We start from the raw sequence: 26,728 nt of genomic DNA on the forward strand, positions 1-26,728 counted from the left end.
TATTATTAAAAAAAAGAGAAATCCTCTTTTGGTATGATAGCTTTAACTGCATTTCGACAGTTCTTAGAAATGGTCAAAATCTGAGTAACTGCTAAGTAACATATTGGGTTTTTGTCAGTATGAGTGTAGGTAAAACATTATTTCTACAAGTCTCTTAGAAATGGGAAGAGAGGTCTTATTTGCTTTTACAGTTTACCTGGGAAATGCAGAAATGAGGTCAGTGAGCACATACATTATGCTAGAGCTAGATGCATCTTTTGAGAAAGACACCATTATTTTAAGTACAACCCATTTTACCTGATAGAAAAAAGTAATCAACTTACTTACCACTATTACTGTTGCTCTGTAATTTCAATTTACTTTTTTCTTTGGCACTCCTGCTGAGAACCCCATTGGGTTTTAAATCTTCTTCTACTTCACCTTTTCTCTTCTGCAAATCATTCTGCTTCTTTTTGTAAGTTGGCTTAGGTTGCCTCTTAGTCCTTTGCTCTGACTTGCTTTCACTTTCATCTGAGTCTCCACTTTCAGAGCCAGATTCATAAGTCCTTTTGGCTTTTCTCCTACTGACTTTATCATCTTTTACATATTTATCAACTATAATCTTACTATCTACACTATTTTGTATATCATTAGATGTTGAGGCTATTAAATTGACAGAACATGGCTTAATAATTTCTGCTACAGAATTCCCTGAATTTTCCATTTTATTAGTATTTTTATCTTCCTCTGAGTGTCTAGTAAGCCAGGCCTTTTTCAGCTTAGTATGGTAGTTAGGTTGAGTTGTCTGGGATGCTTGCCCATTTCCTACAGAGTTTGCTTTGTTTATTGTACTACAGACTATAGTGCTATCCAAGAGAAGGGAGGTTGAAGATGTCTGATTTTTTACAGCATTAGGCTCAGTCTCACTGACATTACTACTTTTATACTGAGCTGCAGCCAATGCTGCCTTGTGCTTTTTTAAATGGATAAAATCAGTTGTGCCTGAGAACCCAGGGCTGGGCTGAACAGCACTTCCTGTCTGACTACTGGCTGGTGTAACTGGAGCTGTGGTGCTGACCCTGCATTCTTGCATTTGAGCCACTGAATGACTGACGTTTTTTGAAGAGGTACATTCTAAGGATTTAGAGGCCAAAATGGTATTTGATAAAGAGTAAATTATTTCTGAACTACCCCAGCTGGAAACACTAGTGGTAGTGGCAGCAGATGTGAATACATCCGTTTTGGTATTACACACTGTATTTACAGCAGACATGACTGAACTGGGAACACTGCCCTGTGAGACAGCCTGGACACTTTTTTCAGATTTTATGTGAGCACTATCTGAATTCACACTTGGCAGAATGATTCTTCCAGTCTCTCCAGCTTCTGCTGGTTTGAGGCAATCTGTTTGATTTGCCCCAGTTGAAGATCTTTCACTAACTCGATCTTTGGAAGCTAACTGCATTGCTGGCACGCTCTCAAGTTTTGTACTAGATGGTGGACGTACAATGACAGATGCCATAGCAGCCTGTGACTTTCCACTGCTTTTCTCCACATGCCATTCAGCTTTTTCTTTGCTGAGGTTATTATTAGATTTCCACATTTCTGACAAACTCTGTTCAGAAGAACTCTTAAAATTTGCCTGAGAGTCTTTTGGCTCTGGAATTAGAGTTGGAGGCTTTTGTGATTCTTGAACTTTCCCACCAGCATTTACAGGCATCACTGGGGTTAGAGTTGGAGGGGAAAGACTACTATAGTTGCCTTCCTTTCTTTCCAAGCTGTGATGGATTGGTGGATGAAATACTGGTGCTCTATGTAAAGCAGGCATGCTCCGGAGTGCATTTGTAGAAGAAACTGTCAAATGGGTAGGACTCCTACAATCATTTCTGAAGGTTGTTACTGAGTGAGAAGCAATCTGATGGGGAAGATGATCTGGAATCTTTCCTACTAAACCTTCACTTTCTGGTTGGTGTTTAATTAAAGGTGGAGGCTTTGAAAGAGACGATATAAATGAAGTCAGAGTTTGAGGGTTAGCTGCTGCAGCAACAGTATTACTCTGTTTTTCAGTGTAAATATTTGAAACCTCTTTGGATGGATATGACCTTGGTGGTTCGTTGACCACACTATTAGACAATGTAGTGAAATAGTTACTTTGGGGCAAACTCTGAGGCACAGAATGCTTCATTTTATAAAGATCTGATACTGAGCATTCTATGTCTTTGTCTTGTTTGATGATCACATGGCTTTTAGGGCTAGAAGATGACAATGCTACTTTGGAATAATTGTCCCTCTCACCCTCAAGCCCCTTGATTTTAGTTGTAAAGGGAGCAACATCAATACTTTCTTGAAGGATTCGACGATGTTCCTCCTTATATTTGTGTAATCTCTCTCCAGTCTCCTGGGGTTGTCTCTGTAATTGATTCAATACAGGATCCACAAAATGTCTATGCAATAGACCATCTTTTCCAGTCTGTGATCTGTTTAGATCCAGGTCATTTTTTGCTGATGTGGATGCAACAGAACGTAATGGTTCTATAAAAGCTTTCCTCTCCAATTCTCTGTGAAGAAAATACACATAAAGGTTTCTGTAACAGCTTTTTCTTGCATGATATGAAGATAGCATCTATGCAATATTATGAAAGTAAAACATGACTTTGCATTTACTTTAATACTCAAGTAAATTAGAAGATATATCAAAATGGAAAGAATAGTGCTTATTCAAAGCCTACTTTTAAGATGTTTATTAACTTGTCTAAAAAGAAAAACTAGAAAAGACAAGGTATCTATAAGTTTTAAGCATTAGTGAACTTACTCTTTATGGTGATCTATTAAACTTTTTGTCAATGGTGGACTGGAATGTGCTGTAATTTTAAGAGACCGATGAGGCTCTGCACTGGAAGGTCTGACAGGAATGTGACTAAGTAATCCAATACCATCTGCTGAGGTCACAGGGGTGGGTTGATGTAACCAAGGACTGGGAGAATTCTATTTAACAAAATATATATATATATATATATCAGACTTTAGTAACTAGAAAAAGCTAAACACAGTATCACGGTAGGACTTTAATGTATATTTATGAAATGCAACTTTTTCTAAGTGCATCTTACGAGAAATTTTCAGACAAATAAATAAGTAACATAATTATATGGATTTTTCCATATGATGTAGAAAATCAATCAGCATCAAAATAGTAATTTCCAAAAATTTATTATTTATTTTACCGAATTTAGAACTTGAAATCACTGCCTTTAAGTTATAAATGTACAGAATACCTAGTTCATCAGATTTCCAGTCATTCTAAAACCAAAAAAATATATATATTGCTAATACAAAAACCAGAATTTGTTATTCCTAAAGTACATGTCAGAAACAGAAATATCAAGTTCGTGTGCCAATTTTTGTTGTCAAAAATAACTTTTTCAATGTAACAATTTACTTAGAATAGACAGAAGATTGTATTTTCAAAGCCCACTTGTACTCCATTTCACTGTTGGACTATTAAACTTGGGAAGTGTGGAAATGCAACAAAATTAATCTTTTATATAACATATTGATAGGCTGCCTTCTCATATAGAATATTTGGTGACATTGATCTCTGCTGATATTTAAAACTCTCTAATTACATGCTTAAGAACTGTTTCTACACTATGACACTGACATTCTCTCAGAACTTACTTTGTAGAGTTACATTTTGTTGATACTGGGAAAATATAATCAATCCCTTTTTGGTTTAAACAAAGAGAAAATTTTACATCTCAAGATGATAATGCAAAAAGCAATGATATATCACACCAAAAACATGCTGCTGTGAAATTAAAAATTTCTATTATAAATTTTTAGATTAAAAAATATATTTTATAGACTAAATCTCACACTAGAGGAAAACACACAGACACACACACACACACACACACACACACGAGGATCATTCATGTTTAAAAGGCCTCCGTTCTACATGATCCAGAAGTACTAAGTTGCAATCACTTGATAATGATAAATTTTTTACTATAAGATGCTATTAAAAAGTATTTCCTGTTTCTTTACTTCTTACAATATTAGGGTTAAGAGATCTTCACTTTAAAAAAAAAAAAAAAAAAAGAGATCTTCACTTTTGCTCAAAATGTTAAACTTACTCCTTTATAAATTTACCTAAGAAATGAAAATTTCATATGCTTGTTTTTAGTTTAACAAGTGTGTGACCAGTTAATAAAATATTTTATGCTTTTATATACATGGAGGCTAGAATGACATATACTGAGAGAAAATCCTACCCAACCCAGTTCAAACAGTTATTTAGATTGGTTTTTCAGGATTGGGAAATTACGGAAAAAGACTCAAAAGTATTTGCTAGTTCATGTGTTCTTCTAGCCTGTCTTTGTCCAGTACCAGCTGCACCTAACATTCATGACACAAGAGTGAAGGATCAGAGTAAAAATGTGGGTGCATTAGGCACCAGGGTCATCAAGCCCGCTTTCAATAATGGCAAGGAGGATACTACAGTAATTAGTGACTTTTCATTGACATCAACTACATAATGTATACATTCCAGTAAGATTCCAACTACAAGTTCAATAGCACCATCAAGAATGGAAATAGGAAGCTTATGGATCAGACCAATGCAAGCACAATTCTTCTAGAATTGAAATCCTGCCAGGATCAACTGTGGGGATGCTGGCACAGATTAAATTATGGAGTTTACTGGTGACTGCATTAAGGAAGGCCAAAGCTCATATAGAAAGAAGTGGAGCCCAAAAGAATTATTTTATTATGGGATTAAACCATACAAATTATCACTCAAAACTGTTAGCACTCTATATTGCACCACTAACCACTTGATGCCCTTTACCACTACTAAGGTTAACAATCACAACTTGGGAATCAAGGAAGGACTCATGACCATAATCTATGTCATCACGGCTACTGAGAATATAACAATTCCTTGGACAAACTTGGCATGAGGAACACCACCCTTGCATATATTACCAAGGCTCTGTGTGAGCAGGATTATCAAGGATAATCCTGATATCAGGGATAATTACCTTCCAAATCATCACTCCCAACATATTTACTGTAGATCTTGCCCAAATGTGAAAGAGGTAAAAAATTCACAAGTTCACTGCAGCAGTATCCATAATAGTCAAGGGGTGGAAGTAAGTCAAAGTCCACTGACAAATGTATAAAGAAAATATGGTACATGCACATAATGAACTTTATACAGTAGAATATTATAAAGGAAATCATGTTACATGCCATAACATGAACATTAAAGATATTATGATATATGAAAGAAACCATACGAGGACAAATATTGTATGAATATCTATTCATATAATGAATATTCAAATAAATTATCTATAGCAGTGAGAATTACAGAAACAAAGTAGAGACATGTTTGGCCAAGGAATAGTGGAAAGAGGGAAGGGAATTAGTGTTTAATGGATATAAAGTTTCAGTTTTGCAAGATGAAAATGTTCTAGAGAAAAAAAAAAAAAAAGAAAATGTTCTAGAGATCTGCTGTACAACAATATAAACATACCTAACACTACTCAACTGGATACTTAAAAATAATTAGTATGATACATTTAATGTTTTACCACAATAAAAATAAACAGGGGGTGCCTGGGTGGCTTAGTCGGATGTGTCTGTCTTCTGCTCAGGTCATGATCCCAGGATTCCGGGATCAAGCCACACATTGGGCTCAGTGTGGAGTCTGCTTCTCCCTTTCCCTCTGCCCCTTCCCCCCGTTTGTACTCTCTCAAATAAATAAAACCTAAACCAACCAACCAACCATGTTTAAAACGAGTCTGTGGGATACTTGAAGAGCAACCTGGGCTGCAGCAATGACGAAGTTGTTTCCTAGATTTTAAGAGAGCCATTCTCACTATTTTTGATACTGGGGATGGTAATGGCCTCAACAATCATTTCTTTCTTTTTATGATTTTATTTGAGAGAGTATGAGGGGGGCAGAGGGCATGGTACGGGAGCAGACTCCTTGCTGAGCAGGGAGCTCAATGCCAAGCTCAGTCCCAGGATGCTGAGATTATGACCCAAGCTGAAGGCAGAAGCTTAACTGACTGAGTCACCCATGCAATTCTCAACAATCATTTCTTAGTATGAAAATATATTTGGCTAGAGAAATCACATTAGCTCATAAAGGAATAAGAGCTCTCTATACCACCACCTTCACCAATATTCCTCACATTTGATGTTGGCAGGATCTCAGCCCCAACTTTACTTCTCAAATACCAAAAGTCTCCAACCTAGACACCATTATGAGAACAAGAGCATCAGAGAATTATAGCTTGTAACATACCATCAATCTATCTAACTGGGAAATATAACAGTTTGTCTTAAAAAATAATTTTATGATGGGGCCCTGGGTGGCTCAGGTCGTGATCTCAGGATTTTGAGATTAAGCCCCCCACTGGGCTCCACATTGGGCATGGAGCCTGCTTAAGATTCTCTCTCTCCCTTTCCCTACCCTCTTTAAAAAAAATAATAAGATGATGATATATACCAAAAGCCAAATTGTATATTTATACAAATATAAAATTGTAAAATTTTATATAAATTTGAATCAACAAATTTTACTTCTAGGAATTTAGCTGGTCAAAAATAATTCTAGATATGATTCACAATTAGTTACGAAGACCTTCGTTCTTCACAACAGGTACGTCAGAAAATTGGCTTTTTAAAATAATTTAGCTTTTCTGAGATGTCAGCTTCCATGTTTCCAAAGTTACTAAGTATCGAAAGTTTCATCATAATTGGAAAAATGTTTGTAAAGTTCTAACATATTTTACCGTAATAAAATGTGATTAATGTTGATTAATAAGTATATACTGATATGTGGCAAACCACAGTATAACTTACCCTCCTTAATGAAGATTCAGCATTAACTGCATTTTCTGGGTGAACCCACTTTGAGGAAGGTAGACCAAGTCCTGAGTATGCATGTGTTCCATTTGGATATTGCCAAATAATTGGATAAAGTCCAAGCTGATTATATGAAGCAGAAGGATGGGCTTGTCCAAGAAGATGAGGTGACTGGTGCTGTAACAACTGTTGCTGTTGCTGGTGTGCTAATGCTAAGTGGCTCAAGCTGCTGGCATGAGCAGTCTCTAGTCGTGGGTGGCCACCAAGTAGGGAGGCAGTAGGCACTCCAGGTAATACGGCAGGAAGTAAATGGGGGTGATGAACAGAATGGTGTGGACCACTAGTAAGAGGGTGTGTGTTAATGGTAGGTAATGGAGTTTGACTGGATGATCCGGCAAGTAAGTGGGGTGCAGGAGTTAAGGCAGGGTGATGGGTACCTGGATTTAAACAGGTTCTATGGGATGAAGAATGAAGAGGAAAGGGATGCTGGTTTAAGAAAGGTGAAATGTGGTTAGCTCCTGTTTCTGACCCAACAAGTGCAGGATCTCTGTAAACTGTGAAATGCTCATTTTTATCAATGATAAGTGGGCTCTTTGTAGCTTCCAATGTATTGCCTCGAGTAGGAACTGAATGAAAGCTGCATCTTGATAACTCATGTTCTATCTTATTTGCTAGTCTTCTTTCACCAGTGGCTTGGCTATTCACATAAGTGGCCTTAGACTTTACAGAATCAGGAGAATGGGTAACTTTGGGTTTAATAACTTCAGGTGAGGGATTCGATTTTGTCTTGTGAGCATCTACTGAAGTATTAAGTTTAGATTTTATGGTCTCTGGGGGTGGGCTTCGCTTATGTAGCTTATCTTCCGTGATAGAAACTGCACTTAGAGAAGACATGTAAGAGACATACTGATTTTTCTCTTTTTCCATAGTCAGGTGATCATTTCCTGAGGAAGTACTTCTAACATTTGATTGGGTTAAATCTACTTTAACTACATCACTGACCCAGCTCTGATCAGAATCTTGCTTTGCTGTTTCTAAGTATTTTGCATTTGCAATAGAATGTTTTGAATCACTAATATTAGGATCCATTTTCTGAAGTGTCTGAAGGCCAAAGGTACTTGAGTTTTCCTGAGCCACCTTTTCTGAATTAGTGTCATTTGTAATATCAATAACACATTTTGGTGTGGGTGGTCTAGATACAAACTTCTCCTTTGGTAGTAATTCCACTGTGTGTGTTTTTTCGATATTGCATTCCTGAAGAAGTAAATCATTAGGATTATGATCAGAAAGTGTGGCCTGCTCTGATGAATGAATAATCATTTTTTCTTGAAGCTGAGAGTCAACAGACTTCTGTTTCTCTGCTTCTTCACGTTTTTTATCTTCCTGTACTTGATCCCAGGGAGGCTGGCTATCTATTATTAGTGTCTCTTCTACCTTCTCATTATTCTGGGATTTTCCTTCTTCTCCATTTATCTTTGAAGTGTTTTTATTTTTCAACTCATTCTCTGGCTTCGGCTCTGAGGAATTATTTATCATCCTTTTATTTGAATTTTCTGAGTCACTGCTCTCAGAAAAGTCTGAAACATTGTCGGTTCGTAGTCTTTTCATATGTAGTTTCTTTTCATCCTCCTCAGGTTTCCTTCTTTTATTCATCAACTGTTTGTTTTTCCCTTTAGGGTTTTCTATAAGATTTAAAAAGAGAAAGTTTTATTTTTCATTAATTAAAATATTAAATATATCTTAAATGTATTTTTATTTGTTCTCATTTCCATAAAAAAATGAGTACTACCTCCTCGTGCTATATAATCATACTTTTCCTCCTTCATCTTCTCTTCATCTGGTATACTGCTATCTGAGCCCTTCCTCTTACTTGGACGAGTATTTCTTTGTTGCTGTTGCTGGTGTGTATTCTGTTTTGGTAGAGCAGCTTGGGAGTTCATTGCTGGTCTGGGACTATTTGCTTGGGCACGTGTATAATGACTCTAAAAATAATTTAACACTGATTATTATTAACTGATCCTAAGTAACCTAAGAAAAAATATTTTATAATAATACATCACTAACAACATACATACGTGAACTGTGTTGCTATTTTGACTGGCACGAGACCTTCGCCGTGATGTAATGCCAATATTTTCACCTTTTAACAAAGAGTGAACAACATCATCTAGAAAGGTCATTTGAACCATAGAAGGATCGACATTCTGTGGTTCTAGTACCTAATCCATGACACAAAACAAGAATAAAAATTAAACCCAATCAGCTAGTCGGTGTAACATTAGGTATAAAAGCAAGTTTAAGAATTAATTGGGAGCATAATACTAAGTCATAAAATGTATTTTAAAAATTAAGAAGTAATTTCCAAAAGAAAAAAAAAACCCAGCTATAAAATAAAGCTAAGAAAATACACTTTAAGAAGAAAATGACAAAAAGTGTAAATGAATACAAACAATAGTAATTTGAAAAAGGTTAAAGAAGCAACTATTTCAAAAACCAATGGCAATTCTAAGTTTCACTGAGAAGTGAAAGTTTCTCACCATTTTAGGAAAAAAATTAAATGTGACCAAACAATATAATTTAGCATTTTAGCTAAAATTTTAACCAAAGCATATGAATCATTTCTAAAGGGGTACTCAGACACCCTCCACAATCCACTTAATTTGGAAGACGTAAAATTTATTTTTTTGGGGGGTGTGTGTGTGTCAATAAAACACAGCTTTGAAAGATTTAAAATCAAGACTTTCAGACTGTTCTTTAAAACTTCTTATGAAATTTGAATCCTTAATATTCACCATAAAACTTAAGGGAGCATACCATTAATGAAATTTGTTTTGACAAAACCTACAGTGGTGTGCATTAGTTTTCATTAGTGAAAAACAATCATTTGGGAAATATATTTATCACCGGAGACAGAAAAAGATTTTAAGAAAGAATTTTAGCTGACCTAAGAATAAAAAAAAAAAATTAATCAATTAAAAGAGTTTGATGCTTCTATTTCAGTGACTTATTTAATCATTGTTGAAATAAATTTGTTATCATTAATCTCCCTGTGACCTAAAGTGACCTCTAATAAATATCAGACACATTTAAACTTATTAGGAGTATTACAACTATAAAAAAACCTAAAGATGAAAATTATTTAGTGTCAAACTGTTTGACCATTTTTTGGAAGGCATGGAATATTGGCATTATAAATTTCTCTTCAAAAATATTAGTTGTACTATTTACCTGATCATTCATAACGATCATGGTGCGAGTGAAGAGATCATGATGAGTAATTATGCCAGTAAACCACTGGGTGGCAGAGTCTTGTCTATATACTCTCACTCTGTATCCATTTAAGGAATAAGGACCTTAAAAAAACACACATACATACACACAAGAAATAGGGGTATCTTAAATGGAGACATTTCACTGAAGAACTACCTTTCAGGAGAAACAGGAGCTTTGTGATGAGTAATATCTTATTCAAGTATCAGTTTTCAAAAAAAATTTATTAGAAATTGTATACCTTAGAGCCAGATCACTGTGAATTTATCGTTGAACACACTCTACTACACATATATTTCCTAATTCAATGGAAATAAAGTACTTTAAGTCAGAAAGAAGGTTTCTGGGATCATGAGTTATAAGAGGACAGAACAAAGTGTAAAGTTAGAGTGGTCTACAAAGTCACAAGGTTGTATAAAGCTACTGAATAGGGTTTGGGGTACATAAAGGAATACACTTGGCTGAAACGGAAAGGTAAAATTTGGAACCCAATATCTGAGTTTTCTAAGTTGCCAAAACACTTCCATGTGACAACTATAAATTTTAATCTTCTGTGACAGCTAGAAAAAGCTGCCAAAGCTAGTGTGTATTTAATCTTCTTCAATTCAGTATTATTTTCCCTTTTATAAAAATTAAAGTGAGGTTGTTAGGTTAAATAAAATCTTAAGTGAAAGAGCTAGGAATGAATTTACTTTTCTGAATCCTAGGTTGATGCTTTATTTGACAGTTTATAAGTTTATAAGCCATTTAACATACAATTAATAGCTGATATTTGCCAATTAAAAAAAAAAACTGCCAGTATCAGCCTAAAAGTCAATTAACAAATGTATAGAAAATATTCCATTTGACCTATAAGTTAAATATATTCAGAGCCATTATAATCAATTATATAAACTCTAGTCTTTTCTAACTATAAAGAATGAGACTCTAAGAATGTAATACAGTAAAAGCTTATAGAACAACTCCAAACATGACCAATTTTCAATTTCCACTAGCACAATTTTCAATTCCTAACTGCCTTATTCCTATCACAAAACACAGTTTGGAGTCAGCCTTACAAAATAATTCAGCTTAGGATGGACAGGGACTATATACTACCTCAATTTTTCACCTCTAAGAATATGATAAGGAAACAAAAGTTGCTAAAGAATATACTAGCCTGGTATCTTCAATAATTGCAAGGAAAGGAGAAAAAAAGATACAGGGCATATCAACCAATTAAATTGTGGACTTTTTTTGGTTCCTCTGATTTAAAATTCATAAATGAATAATAATAAAGATCAGTCAATCCTGTTAAAAATCATTCAAGGCATTAATAAAACAAATGGAAATTTGAACATGATTATCCAGTATTTAATATTAAAGGACTATTAATTTTAGGGGAATAAGGGTATGTTGGCTTTATTTAAAAACAGAATTTGGCGATGTCTGAAATTTGATAGAAATAAACAGCAGTGTGGTTGGGGCAAACCATCATTTTTGGGGCTAAAAGGCAGATGGAAGTTCACGGAAATATTCTATTTCTGTGTATTTTTCATATTCTCTGTATTAAATTTTAAAGAATACTTAGCCTAAGAATTTAGTAAGTCGATGATCTGCTGCTATAAATACCTATAACAAAGCAGAAGAGCCACACCTTAGAAATTATCTCTATTAATGCTGAAATTAAATGACATGGAAGTTGAGGGTTGAGATGAACATGGGTACTTAACAACAAAATTCCTTTTTAAAAACATTCAACAAAATATCAATACTTCACATCATACTGTCCCAGTTTCAATTCAATTTCAGAAAAAGCTTAAAATATATGATTCTACTGATAGAAAAAGAAATCACTAAGAATTATATAAAACCTCATTGGTCTGAAAGTCACACATTATAGACAAATTTAGAGCTTACTAAAAAAAGGAAACAAAACTAAAACTAGTATTATGGTCATTGCTGAGAAGGGTGAGCTGAAATAGGACACTTTTATCAGATACGAACAGCATTCTTCAAAGGAAATCAATTGTGGCTTTGGGCAATCCTCTACTGCAAACAATACTTCCTTCTCCAGGAAGGACACACCTAATTGTATTCTGTAATATGGAGATTTTCCTATCAACAAAACACCTGTGTGGTTATAATTTCATGTCAGTTATTTAGCTCAAATTAGTTAATAAATTGGTGAAGTTATCAACTTTCTACTGAAATTGTGATTTTGCTATTCTTTTCCCTGGATTGGATATAACTCAAAATATTAAACTGAGTTTTTTATAAACACTGCACATAATTGAACCAAAACCAAACATGAAAAACGGCCCAGTTCCAAAAAAAAAAAAAACCTTAATGCATAATAACTTCAAAATAGTTACCTTGCATAAAAATCTCCTGAACCTTTTGTTCCTTTACCCAGACTTTCACTTCTTCCTGAAGTTGCGGGTTGTCCCTGAGAACTGGGTTTAGGCTGTCTATGTCGTCCTAGAATTACAGATTAAAACAAAAGTCCATGTTATGCTGTCCTAACATTAATGTTACAAACTCTCCCTCCTATATTTTCTAAGGATTGAAGAAAATTCCTTCATCTAAATGTATGCAAAAACACAAATTCGTAAGTTATAGTTCATTAGCAATTACATATTAACAGAGCATAAGAATTAACCCATGGTAAGATTTGATCCTTGACAACGATGTCCTAAAGACAAAATGTGAAATTTACTAATGTGTTTTTTCTAACTTTAAGTGTGGCCTTAGATAAAGATATTTTTAAGGGTTTCATGATAAGAAGCAATATACAAACCAAATAGCATCAGGTCATCTAAGGTTGGTAGCAAAAGAATCAAGCTGAGTATTTTAGTGACAATGCATATACACATGGATGAATTACCCTCTCTTCCCATAATGCTTAAAATGTTCGAGTTTTAAACTACACAAGTCATTATCCACTATCTTGATTTAAATGTCAGTGAATTCAGTTCTACTCAAACTCATCTAACTAGTAACTTCACTGCTAAAATTTTTATTTTTTCAAGCCAGTGTCAAAGCATCCAGGCAATTAAAATTACATTATTGATGGTATTATCCTCATAACAGGGTGGATCTAGACACAGAAACAACCGGTTCTCTCTCCTTGGAGATGTGAATCACACAGTCACATGGTTTCCCACAATCTGTTGGTCCCCCGCTGGACTCTTTGACATTCTGTTCTCTCTCTCTCAAAGCACCTCTGCTGCTCCTGCATTTGAGATCAGCGGCAGGAGCCCTAGAGTAGAGCTGGGAAGAACAACAAAGCAGCACTGTCAATTGGCGGCCCTTATAAAAGTGGACTGGCAGATCATGGAAACCAGTGAACAGAAGGGAGCTAAGTAAAGGGAATTCTATCTGGTGAGTAAAAATAATGTGGCAATTTGGAAAAGTCAAAAAAGTGGCTGAAGAGTACAAAGAAGGACCTCTAATGATGTAAGTCATACTTCACTCTTCTACTCTAAAGTTTACCTAAATTAAGCTTTTTCTTCTTACCTCACTACTACTTTACAGGACCATTATGTATTTTGCAATAACAGTGTGGTAAAGACTCCGATACTTCATTTATGCCTAGTGAACACCAAGAGGAATAAAGGACTTCAAAGTTATCAATTATATTCCTTGGAAAATATAAAGAAATGCTATGTTACAGAAGGAAATACTTAGAGTGGAAAGTATCACACAAAAAGTAGGTAAAATCTGTTATTTGGGGGAAAAATGTGTATGACATTCTTTTTCGTAAAGAAACTTTCTAGAATCCCTTTCTCCACACCCCTTTAATAATGAATGCACTGCACACTTCGTTAACCTCTTCATCTTAGGAACAGAAAATACAATGGAAAGTTTAGACTATAAGCCTCTTGATGCACACCAGGTAACAGTCTAGTCTATGAGATGAAACACAGGAAAACATTCTATTTCCCAAGGAAAACCATTACCATTTTCAGACAACTCTGAAAGCTATCAAATTCTTTTAAAATCTCTTACTTTACCTTCCACACACAGATCCAAGTTCAACTCCTTGAAGTCAAGCAAACACAAGTCTAATCAGGCTCCTACCCTACAGTCCTTCAAACATTTACATTCTGGTTTTGTTTCTGTAGTTGTTTTGTTTCTTCTCTAGGCCAAAACCCCACTTTTATCACAACCACTCTTCTCCTATTCTAGACATTTAAGTAGCAAAAAGATGGGCATTTGTCTAGAAAACCACACAATCATGTGGGCGTCAGTGGTGACTTATACCAAGTTTGTATTTCTCCCAAGCTTTTATACTTTGAGGTGGAAGGGTTTAATTGCTATTAAAGCAGCACTGATAATACTTTGTAGACAGGTACAGGTATGCTCTATAAAACTAGTTTCCTGTATTAAATTTTACAGTTAAAAACTATTAGGGGTGCCTGGCTGCTCAGTTGGTAGAACAAGTGATGCTTGATCTTGGGGTGAGAAGTCCAGCCCCACATTGAGCATAGAGTTTACCTACAAAAAAACAAAAACAAAACCCCTATTGGAATAAAAAACTGTTCAATATTTATATTTATGTAGAAAGTTAAGATATAACTTATCTATGGGCTATATTTCCAAGATCATTAAACATAGAAATACTTTCTCAACAATGACCCATTAATTTTTCTTTTTTAAGATTTTTATTTTTAAGCAATCCCTACACCCAACATGGGCCTTGAACTCAACAACCCGGAGATTAAGAGTCACAGGCTCCTCAGAATGAGCCATCCAGGGGCCCGAACCCATTCATTTTCTACTGAGAGAAGCATACCATTAAAAATTGATAAATTCAGTGGCTCTGCTGGTTAGGCATCTGTCTTCAGCTGAAGTCGCAATCCCAGGGTCCTGGGATGTGCCATCAGCTGAGCTCCCTGCTCAGTGTGGAATGGGCTCCTCCCTTTCTCTCTGCCCCTCTCCACTACTCCTTCTCTGTCTCTAGCTCAAATAAATAAGATCTTAAAAAAAAAAAAAGAAAACTGATTTGAACCTAGTTACTGAAAGGACCTTATAGAAGTTCAAATTTCTACATATCAATTTCCTCATCTATAAAGCAGTTACTAATATCTGACTCTTTTCATCTTAATGAATACATTTTCATAGTGAGACTTTTAAAAAATAACTGAAACTAGTTTTCTTAAGACATCCAATTCTGAATTATCCATGGTATTGGATGACATATATTACTAAATCAATTAAAACTCAAGAAAATTATCCCAACAAACTGTCTGGTTATGATAGTCATGTTGCTAAAGAACTTTGCTCTGTAAGTTATATGTTATTTCTTTTTTAGAAAAAAAATTATTTCAGAGAGAGCATGTGAGAAAATATGGAAGAGGGACCTAGGAAGATGGAGAGAGAGAAAATCTCAAGCAGGCTCCATGCTAAGTGGGATCCACAACCTTGAAATTGTGGACACCCAGGTGTTCCTGTAGGTTTATTTCTGGTAGTCATCATTCCCCATTTTAAAGGATTAAGTAATCAAATCTTCTAAGAATTGCTACAAGGTGGGACGCCTGGGTGGCTCAGCGATTGAGTGTCTGCCTTCAGCTCAGGGCGTGATCCCGCGGTTCCAGGACAAGTGCCGCATCGGGCTCCCTACATGGAGCCTGCTTCTCCCTCTGCCTGGGTCTCTGACTCTTTCTGTCTCTCATGAATAAAAAAAAAAAAAAAAAAAAAAATATTTGCTACAAGGTAGCCAAATAAGGTGAGGTTTTTTTGTTTTCTATTTATTGAACAATTTTGTGAACGTGCTAAAACTCAGATACAAGGCTACAAGGCAAACTCACAGAGGAGCGAAACTAAGGATCTGTAATATATATATTAATATATTATATAATAATATTAATATTATTAATATTCACTATCTTTCAGACTATGATTAACTTCAGTTGTGCTTTGAGTCAGATTTTTAAAAAATCAACTACACAGTAATTTTTCAATAATTAAGTTACCTATACACATAATTTTTATATGAAGTGAAATAATATGTATTTCTTCAATTTCCCCAAAACAAATCACCCAGACAGTGAAGCAACAGCACCCTCTGTGAATCTCTTCTCCTTCGTAAATTCTATGCTATGTATTATTCTGTGAATTGTAACTTCCAGCAAATGACTAATGGGAAAAAAATCAGGTAAGCAAGATTTGCTTTACTAGAAGCTTATGTAGAAAGCACAGAAAAGCTCTAAATAATTAAGTGAAGTTTTGGACTACCTTTATCGTTCACTTGTGTGCTGTTTCTCCTTTTACAAAGATAGAAGTTAACTCTAACTGAACACTAGTGGGGCACCTTAATGTACATAAGAACAGCTAACATGATTGCTCATGTTTATTATGGCAGATACCGTGGTAGATGCTTTCTGTACAAGACAATTTTTGTAACACTTTTCTAATGCCTAAATTATTATGCCCTTTTTACATGTTATACCCAGGGAGGTGCATGGCTATATCATTAGGATGTAGATAGAGAGACCTTAGCATTTGAACCTAGTTCTATATCTCTGAGAGCTCAGGCTCCTTTCTCATTCTCCTCTGAAGTAGTTACAATGAAAAGGAATGACCTTTTTTAAAAAAGATTTTATTTATTTATTCATAAGAGACACAGAGAGAGAGGTAGAGACACAGGCAGAGGGAGAAGCAGGCTCCATGCAGAGAGCCCGATGTGGGACACGAGTTCCCTGTGGCCCTGGATCATACCATACCCTGAGAGCCAAAGGCAGGCGCTCAACCAGGTGTCCCGAAAAGGAATGAATTAGATTGTTTACTATAACTGCTTTTCAAAATTTGACACATTTCTTCAAATTATATGTAAGAAGTAAAAGGCAGCAAAAGTAAAAAAACTATCTTATGAAGTCAGAATGGGTCAAAAGTGAAGAACCGAACGTCAGGTCGAAGTTATATTGCTGTAACCCCTCACATTAGTTATGTAAAATTCCATATATAGCAACCATCTAACACTTATTTAAGAGGGGAAATTTAGGATAAACTCATGCAATCTTATCAGACAGCATCAAAGAGAATACAATCTCTTTTGCAATATGACTTCGTCATGACCTACAAATTCTCAATTGCTTATTTCTAGGTAAACACTGCCCTAAACCACTATTTGAGAGAATAAAGTTTTTTTTTCATATGTAGAAAGAATATGAATCTTTTTTTAAAAAAAGCATTTCTCAAAATATGAAAGTCAAAATCAGGTTAGAATCTGTATTCTGACAGTAAGACTATTGTACTAACCTTATTTTTTAAGCGATTCTCTACTTCATTCCAGTTCAAAAGAAAAAAATAACAATCACATTAGTATAAAAAATAAGATTACAGCATGAAGATATTCAGATATCCCTGACTAGGTTTAATGAGAGGAATATTATGACTGTTCATAATATACGTAACAAATTTTCTAAGATAATAAGGGAACTCTGTCTTACCATGACAAAGTGCTTCATACTGGTTCAACAAATATTTTCTTTATGTCACATATATTCTGTATATAACTACTGACAGAATAGCTGACAGTAGCCTGAATTAGAGAATAATATACCAGCTGTTAGGTTTCTAGATAGATGACTGAACTGACTGGCTTAGTAACTCTCAGAGATTTGCTCTGAAGTCCTACCTGATGTCTAGGATAGCACTTTCATTTTAGAATGCAAGAAGTATGACAAGACCAAGTTTCTCTCCTTTTGGACAATTTCTTTTTTTTTTTTTTAAGATTTATTTATTTATTTATGATAGAGAGAGAGAGGCAGAGACACAGGCGGAGGGAGAAGCAGGCTCAATACAGGGAGTCCGACACGGGACTCGATCCGGGACTCCAGGATCGCACCCTGGGCCAAAGGAAGGGGCCAAACCACTGAGCCACCCAGGGATCCCTGTTTTGGACACTTTCTAATACACAATGACCTAATACATGCTTTTAATTGAATACTGATAATATGTAGCTAAGGAATGATTTTTCTCCCTGCAATAAAATCCTTGACCTTTGTGGTGACCTCTTAAATCTCATCACATTACATAAATTTCTCCATTAAAAAAAAAATCACATTTGACTGCATTTTATTAAGAGTATATAAAGTAACTACTTGTATCCTGAATGTCAGGTTAGGTAATTAAACATGCATTGCCACGCCATTTTCCCACAGTTATAATTTAAATTCATGCTTCAGCAAAACTATAAATGATTGCTTGTCCTTAGATCCCTGGGGTTGCTAGCCAACAGTTAAAAACATGAATGTTAAGTCCATGTAGGTCAAGAGTGATACCCACTGCTATCATAGCAATTCTTGTATAACTTACAGAAGAATCCACTTTGTTAGAAAGGATTTACTGGAACAAGAAACCTACTTAGTCTGAGACCACTACAAAGATCTTCAAAAAGCAGTTGTCTAAACCATCTGCAGTTTAATTAAATCTACCAATGAGAGCTTCCATGTCTTTTAATGATTTAAACGAAGGGTTAAGAAAAAAGTTTGCCAACTTTTCTTACAAAGGGCCAAAGAATAAATAAGTCAGGCTTTGAGGGTCATACTAACTGCTACAGCAAGTACTCAACTCTGCTATTGTAGTACTACAAGCTGAACAATACCATAAACAATACATAAATGAAATAGCATGGCTGTGTTCTAATAATTTATTTTCATTCTATGAAATTGAATTTCACAGGATGTTCAGGTGTCATGACATATTATTCTTCTTGTGACTTTTTCTTTTTAAAAATGTAAAAGGCCTAAATGTTTTACCAGAATCTGGGGAAAAAAAAAAAAAAAAGGCCTTACAGAAACAGGAGGCAGGATGGATTTGGCCCATGATGGTAGTCTGCCTACCCACGATTTAAAATAAGAACGGATAAATTACTGATACAAAGCAAGATTAGAAACTTTCAGTAGAGGCAATTTGATGGCAAATTGCAAATCTATTTCCATAAATTGCTGCATTTTATACACACACACACACACACGTGGCATGTGTATACACACACACACACACACATATATATTCCTATATTCATGAATATAGAAATCTATTCATGAGCAAGGGAAAATAACTCAATGACCAAATCCTTTTCGTTAATAATTAAAGAAAAAAAATACTGAGACAAATCATTTTTTAAGACTTTCACAAATAAACGAGTTTCCCTGGATATATTCCTCTACCATATTAGGCCTTCCAAATATAATAATGTATCTGGTTTTGGAGGAGAAAAATCACTCACTTTGAAAGATAAGATTTATTCTCTTAGGTGAATGAGAATTATACTTATCGAATACAAAGATTGGTACCATCCACATCTGTGAACTTTGTCGGAGGGTAAAAATAGGTACACGCATTGAAAAATGATAATTTTCCTAAAGATAGTGTTCTAATATTAATGCTATGCTTCTAAGATCTCATATCGGATTTATTAAGAACACCAGAGATTAATTTTTAAACTTCTCTACATATATAATGTTAAGATATACCTATTTAAAAACTATTTAAAAACTATTTAAAAACTTTACTAATCAAAATCAATACATAATTAAGTCTTGGGTGTTACATGTTTTTATAATTCTTGGTTGATTCTGGTTAACTCAGAAGCCTTGAATTCAGACTACAATTTACACCCCCCCCTCAAAAAAAAAAAACCCCAAAAATATAGGGATGCCTGGGTGGCTCAGCAGTTGAGTGCTGGCCTTCCGCTTAGGGTGTGATCCTGGGGGATCGAGTCTCGCATCAGGCTCCGTGCATGGAACCTGCTTCTCTCTCTCCCTATGTCTCTGCCTCTCTCTCTCTCATGAATAAATAAATCTTTTAAATAAACAACAACAAAAAAGAATTTCTCTTTCAAAAACATAAAGATTCAAACGGCAGAAGAGAAAATGGGCTAACGTTTTCTATTATCCATACAATTCTTTCCTCATTCACATAATCAAGGAAATAATGTGATACACACTCATTCTGGCTAAATTATTTAAGTTGTGAAACTATGTGGGAAAAAATTTAATTTCTATTAACTTCTTAAGACTATTAATCAGCAAATAGTTCTGGAAATAGGACTGATGTTCAGAAAGTTTAAATGACGTTCAGATGTAGTTTTTATTGGCTAAAAAATGATTCTGTTGTATAAGGGAAAACATTTTAATATTTTATAGTTTTTAAATGTATATTTTTAAGCAATATTCTCACATTAGTTTTATTTTTATTTAGAAACAAAAATTTTAAAAGTGATAAATGGTCTTTAACTCACATTGATTCAAACAAGCCAATTTCAGTCAACAGCTTAACGAAAATTAGAACTATTTTGGTGCATTATGTTTTTTCTCTAAAAGTAACTTTTCTATAACTATTTTTATCAGACATTGTGGCCTAAAGGTAACCGATAATTTGAAGTCACTTAAGGCAATACCCAGCAGGTCAATGGGCGAATTATTTTAATTTTGTCTATGCATAAAATGAAAACACCACCATAGCTTTCTCCCACATTTTTTGTTTTCAGTTCCATCATTTTCACAGCATCATCACTTAATCATAAGAACTTAACAAAATAACAAATTATCTAATATCCAAAAGGTTCTATAAATTCTATAGGATCCTGAAGCCAAATGTCTTGTCCTTTCTATAAAATAAGAAATGTAAACACAACTGAAACTTGAGTTATATTCACAATGGTAGTTCACAGGTTTATAAGTATATGAGATATGCATTTTAAAAATCTCTAGTTAGAAGTTAAGATGGAAAAATGAATGTTTTCTTCATGAGAAGGTAATTTAATTCTGTATGGGGGAGATTATGATTATTTTTTAAAAGATTTTACTTTTTAAATTTATTTATCCATGAGACACACACAGAAAGAGGCGGAGACACAGGCGGAGGGAGAAGCAGGCTCCATGCAGGGAGCCTTATGCGGAACTCGATCCCGGACCCCAGGATCACAACCTGAGCCAAAGGCAGACGCTCGACCACTGAGCTGCCCAGGCATGCCTGTATGGGGAGATTAATCTCATTTATATGGTCTCCTAAGGAACACAGATACTGCAAACAACAAAACAAAAACAGGGGAGGGGAGAACCCAGATAGGGATGGAGATTCTCTCTCTCACACACACACACACATTATATGAAAATAGATGGTTCTATCATCTATCTATCTATCTATCTATCTATCTATCTATCTATCTATCTATCTCCATCCTTATATAATAATTCTTTGTTTCTCTATATCCTCCAAAACCTAACTATATGACTCGGAAAAAGAAAACAATTAGGGGGATCCCTGGGTGGCGCAGCGGTTTGGTGCCTGCCTTTGGCCCAGGGCGCGATCCTGGAGACCCGGGATCGAATCCCACATCGGGCTCCCGGTGCATGGAGCCTGCTTCTCCCTCTGTCTATGTCTCTGCCTCTCTCTCTCTCTCTCTCTCTCTGTGACTATCATAAATAAATAAAAATTAAAAAAAAAAAAAAAGAAAACAATTAGGGTTTAAAAGAAAAAGATGTTACCACATCTTGCCACATAATTGTCTCTATATACTCTTGGGAGAAATGATCAACAGTTTTCAAATACTTTTACCTGGTATTTTATGTTACATAAAAGTAATGCTATGTTATGTCTAAAATGTTTCTAGGGGATCCCTGGATGGCTTAGTGGTTTGGCGCCTGCCTTTGTCCCAGGGCATGATCCTGGAGACCCGGGATCGAGTTCCGCATCAGGCTCCCTGCATGGAGCCTGCTTCTCCCTCTGCCTGTGTCTCTGCCTCTCTCTCTCTCTGTGTCTCTCATGAATAAATAAAAAATCTTTAAAAAAATAAAAAAATAAAATAAATAAAATGTTTCTAAAATATAATCGTGAATCAATTCTGGTGACTTGACTCTTTACAACACATTATATGATAAAACCTGAAGTTGATGTGATTATTATTACTAAAATTTTAAGTTTTAGGCAGAATTTTAAATTATTATTTATGAACTACTTGATTCCCTGTTTACAAATACATTAATATTTTTGAGTCAATAGTGTTGGAGACTTTATATAGCACACTAAAAAAAAAAAATGCTATGCAAGACCTCAACGTACCCTAATCAGAAATAAGCTGGTATATACAATTCACTCAACCTTCATCCTTAATTTGTATTTCTTTTTTTAGAGAACAAAACTGACTTCAATGGAAATTAATCCACATTTCTAAAAAAGCAAGCTTTAGAAGCAATGACCTGTTGCAAATAGCTTGGGTGGCCTTGGGAAATTCTTGCCAAACACAATCAAAGACACTGACTAGTTGTAGAAATCAGTGAGTAAGCCAGAGGTCAGCACTGAATCCAAAAGTGGGGACTATTTTATGGATTACAAGCACATAAAACAAAAAATACTCTTGTTTTCTACTTATGAGCTTATTTTTATACTGTTCCTTCTAAAGTCTTTTTGCCATAGTCTTAACAATCTTGTCAATATATTACAACATACATTAAAATAAATCAGCCTTCTAGAATACCCCCTTTCTGACCTTGTCCTGAGTAAAATAACCTACCAATCTTTTTAAATCATTTTACTTGCATGCCTCATTTTATTTTGCTTCACAGATATTTCTTTTTTTTTAGAAATTGAAGATTTGTGGCAGCTGGGACTCGACTATATTGGTGCCATTTCTCCAAAAGCATTTGTTCATTTCGTGTCTATTACACTTTGGTAATTCTTACATTATTTCTAAGTTTTTCATTAGTATTGTATTTGTTGGGATCCCTGGGTGGCGCAGCGGTTTGGCGCCTGCCTTTGGCTCAGGGCGCGATCCTGGAGACCCGGGATCGAATCCCACATCGGGCTCCTGGTGCATGGAGCCTGCTTCTCCCTCTGCCTGTGTCTCTGCCTCTCTCTCTCTCTCTCTCTCTCTCTCTGTGACTATCATAATTAAAAAAAAATATTTAAAAAAAAAAACTGTTTAAAAAAAAAATTATTGTATTTGTTATGGTGATCTGTGATCAGTGATCTGATATCACTAGGCTGTTTTATGGCACCACGAACCACACACTCCTATATGGTAGCAAATGCAATTGATAAATGTGTATGTTCTGACAGTTCTACCAAAGCAGCCATTCTCAGTCTCATTCCTTCTCCTCTGGCCTCCCGATTTCCTAAAATACAATACTGAAATCATGCCAATTTACCCCTACCATGGCTTCTAAGGCTTCAGGTGAAAAGATGTCAATCATCCCTCACTTTAAAACCAAAGCTAGAAACGATTAAGCTTAGTGAGGAAGGCATGCCAAAAACCAAGACAGGCCAAAAGGTACGTTTCTTATGCCCAACAGTTAATCAAGTTGTGAATGCAAAGGAAAAGTTCTTGAAGGAAATTAAAAGTGCTACTCCAAAGAACACAGGAATGGTAAGAAAGCAAAATAGATAGCAAAATGGTCTAGATAGAAGATCAAACCAGCCACAGCATTCCCTTAAACCAAAGCCTTATCCAAGGACAGGGTCCTAACTCTCCTCAATTCCATGAAGGCCGAGAGAAAGGTGAGAAAGCTGCAGAAGTAAAATCTGAAGCTAGCAGAGGTTGGTAAATAAGCTTTAAGGGAAAAAGCCATCTCTATAACATAGAACTGCAAGTGAAACAAGTGCTGATATAGAAACTGCAGCAAGTTATCTAGAAGATCTAGCTTAGATAACTAACGAAGGTGGCTACAATAAACAACAGATTTTCAATGTAGGTGAAACTGGCCTTCTACTGGAGACGCCATCTAAGAGCTTTCATAGCTAGAGAGAAGTCAACGCCTGACTTCAAAGGTTCCTAGAACAGACTGCCACTCTTGCTAGAGGCTAATGCAGCTGGTGACTTTAAATTAAAGCCAATGCTCATTTGTCATTCTGAAAATCGTAGGGTCCTTAGAAACTATGCTAAATCTACTGTGCTTATGCTCTATAAATGGAACAAAGCCTGGATGACAGCAGATCTGTTTACAACATGGTTTACTGTTATTTTAAGCCCACTGTTGAAATCTACAGCTCAGAAAAAAAGATTCCTTTCCTAATATTACTGCTCATTGATAATGCACATGGTTATACAAGAGCTCTGATAGAGATGTACATTAATGTAGTTTTCATGCTTGCTAACACAACGTCTATCCTACAACGCATAGATCAAGGAGTAATTCAACTTTCAAGTCTTATTTAAGAAATATGCATCTTGTACGGCTATAGCTGCCATAGATAGTAATTTCTCTGATGAAGTAAATGGAAAACCTTCTGGAAAGGATTCACCACGTTAGGTGTCATTAAGAATATCTGTAATTTATGACAAGAGGTCAAAATATCAACATCCATAAGAATTTAAAAGAAGTTGACTCTAACCCTTATGGACAACTTTTAGGAGTTCAAGATTTCAGGAGAGGAAGTAACTGCAAGTGTGATAGAAATATTAAGAGGACTAGAATTAGAAGTGGGGCCTGGAAATGGGACTGAACTGCTGCAATTTTATGACAGAACTTGAAAGGATGAGGAGTTGCTGCTTATGGATGAACAAAGAAAGTGGCTTCTTGAGATGGAATCTACTCCTGGTGAAGATGCTCTGATGAATACTGTTGACAACAAAGGATTTATAATATTACATAAATTCAGTTGATAAAGCAGCATCAGGACTTACTCCAATTGAGAGAATTTACTCCAATTTGGAAAGTTTTACTGTGGGTAAAATGCTATTCAATAGTGTTGCAGCTACAAAGAAATTAGTCATGAAACAGAGTCAATCAATATGGTCATTGTTGTCTTCTTTTAAGAAATTGCCACAGCCACCAAAAACCTTCAAATACCATTGTGCTCAGTCAGCAGCCACCAAAAAAATTACAACTGGGTGAAAGCTAACATGACAGCTAGCATTTTTTAGCAATAAAGTATTTTTTAATTAAGCTATATGTACACTGGCTTTTTTAAAAGACATAATGCTATTACACACTTAATAGACTACAGTATAGTGTAAACATAACTTTTATATGCACTGGGAAACCACAAAAATCATTTGACTCACTTTATTGCAGTATTTGGTTTATTGCAGTGGTCTGGAACTGAACCAGCAATATCTCCTATGTACGCCTATATTTACCATATATATCTCATGGCTCCTAGTTTCAGAAAAGCAATTTTATCGAGTGAATGTTAAAAAAAAAAATACAACAACTATATGTGGCCCTCTGAAGGGTAACATAATTTACCATTACCTATAAAATCCTGTTTGTAGACTGATCCCAGAGTTTTAACAGAGAGAAGGGAGGAAGGGGGGAATGGGGGGTAAAGAATCATCCTCAAAAATCTACCTTGAAGCTTTTTCAACTGTAAGCAACCAGTCATTATAAATCAATCCAAGTATTAGGAATCCCCCCTTGAAACCTCCATTTGGTACTATTTGTCATTACTTACTTCATTATTAACTAAAACGGAAATGGTAAAATTAATTTAAGAGTAGTATATACTGTGAGAAATTACAAAACAGTGAAAAGATTCTAAATTTTTAAAGTTTCAAGGTTTTTAAATTTCATGTATAGTTACAGTTCTTTGTTTCTCTGGTCTTAATGACTTCCCCAATTTTTTTTTTTTTTTTAAGATTTTATTTATTTATTCATGAGAGACAGAGAGAGAGAAAGGCAGAGACACAGACAGAGGAGAAGCAGGCTCCATGCAGGGAGCCTGACATGGGACTTGATGGGGACTCCAGGATCACATCCTGGGGCCGAAGGCAGGTGTGAAACTGCTGAGCCACCCAGGGATCCCCAGGACTTCCCAAATTTGTAGCAACTGAAATATGATAATGTGAAGCAACATTCCAATATTATTTTCATTACATATACTTCCATCACTGAATGAATTTTAAAGTTAATTTAAAAAAATATTTCCTCTGTTCAAAAATCTGGCAATTCACAATTCTGAGGAACTCAAATATCACTGTAAATGTCTTTTAAAGTGAGAGAAAGGTTCTAACCACAGTGATCTTTACTTCCACTGAACATTTTAAGTAATTTCTTTCATTAACGAATTTTGACACATTCTGATTTGCAAAACTGACTTTGGCCTGAGGGCTTTCACCAAAAATTATCAATACAAAAGAAAAAACAAAACACAACTCAGAAAAGATTGCCATAGTTTTAGCTTTTTATAGTAGAGTTAACTCCTTATAGTAATAAATGGGTATAGTTTATTTGTATAAACTAAATATACTAAACTGAGCATTACGGTTTATCTTTTTTCTGATTTTTAAATTTTTTTCTTTAGTAAACTCTACACTCAATGTGGAGCTCAAACTCACGATCCCAAGAACAAGAATTGCAGGCTCTACTGACTGCTGAGCATTCCTGTTTTTTCAAACTCTTCACAGCATAATGATAACTTATGTTATTTGTCAAATATATTTCTCTGGGTATAAGACTATAATTACTGACAAAAACATTGCTTATAAGATTAGTATTGATAAAAATAGACTAAATAAAATAGAACCAAGCTTTAGAATTCATGTCTAACCAAAGGACAAATCTCAAATAACAATAAACATGCCAGGGAAACAAAATTCATGAAAATATAAGTATTTTAACATAATTTTCTATCATATTGGTCTGAATTTATATCTGGAATTAAAATATTT

The 26,728-nt window shown here is 35.1% G+C and overlaps 1 protein-coding gene and 1 long non-coding RNA gene across 6 annotated transcripts in view; one reads left to right on the top strand and one right to left on the bottom strand.

The window, feature by feature from the left end:
- The window catches only part of JMJD1C (jumonji domain containing 1C), a 327,885-nt gene that overhangs the window by 38,988 nt on the left and 262,169 nt on the right, over positions 1–26,728 (bottom strand). For 4 of the 5 annotated variants that reach the window (XM_077894677.1, XM_077894674.1, XM_077894676.1 and 1 more), the window contains 7 exons: positions 12,483–12,588; positions 10,087–10,211; positions 8,934–9,077; positions 8,648–8,840; positions 6,856–8,540; positions 2,792–2,964; positions 328–2,537 (listed from right to left, as the gene is read on the bottom strand). In XM_077894677.1, coding sequence (XP_077750803.1) covers positions 328–2,537; positions 2,792–2,964; positions 6,856–8,540; positions 8,648–8,840; positions 8,934–9,077; positions 10,087–10,211; positions 12,483–12,489 — 4,537 coding nt within the window. In that variant the 5' untranslated portion in view covers positions 12,490–12,588. Of the gene's footprint in view, positions 1–327; positions 2,538–2,791; positions 2,965–6,855; positions 8,541–8,647; positions 8,841–8,929; positions 9,078–10,086; positions 10,212–12,482; positions 12,589–26,728 lie in introns of all 5 variants that reach the window. The other variant, XM_077894675.1, reaches the window with a different exon arrangement.
- LOC144312253 (uncharacterized) lies at positions 13,207–16,330 on the top strand. The gene is made up of 3 exons (XR_013377754.1): positions 13,207–13,491; positions 13,645–13,819; positions 16,157–16,330. It is a non-coding gene; the product is annotated as an uncharacterized LOC144312253 (long non-coding RNA).

Source organism: Canis aureus, chromosome 4, assembly GCF_053574225.1.
Source record: "Canis aureus isolate CA01 chromosome 4, VMU_Caureus_v.1.0, whole genome shotgun sequence".
Lineage (NCBI taxonomy): Eukaryota > Metazoa > Chordata > Mammalia > Carnivora > Canidae > Canis > Canis aureus.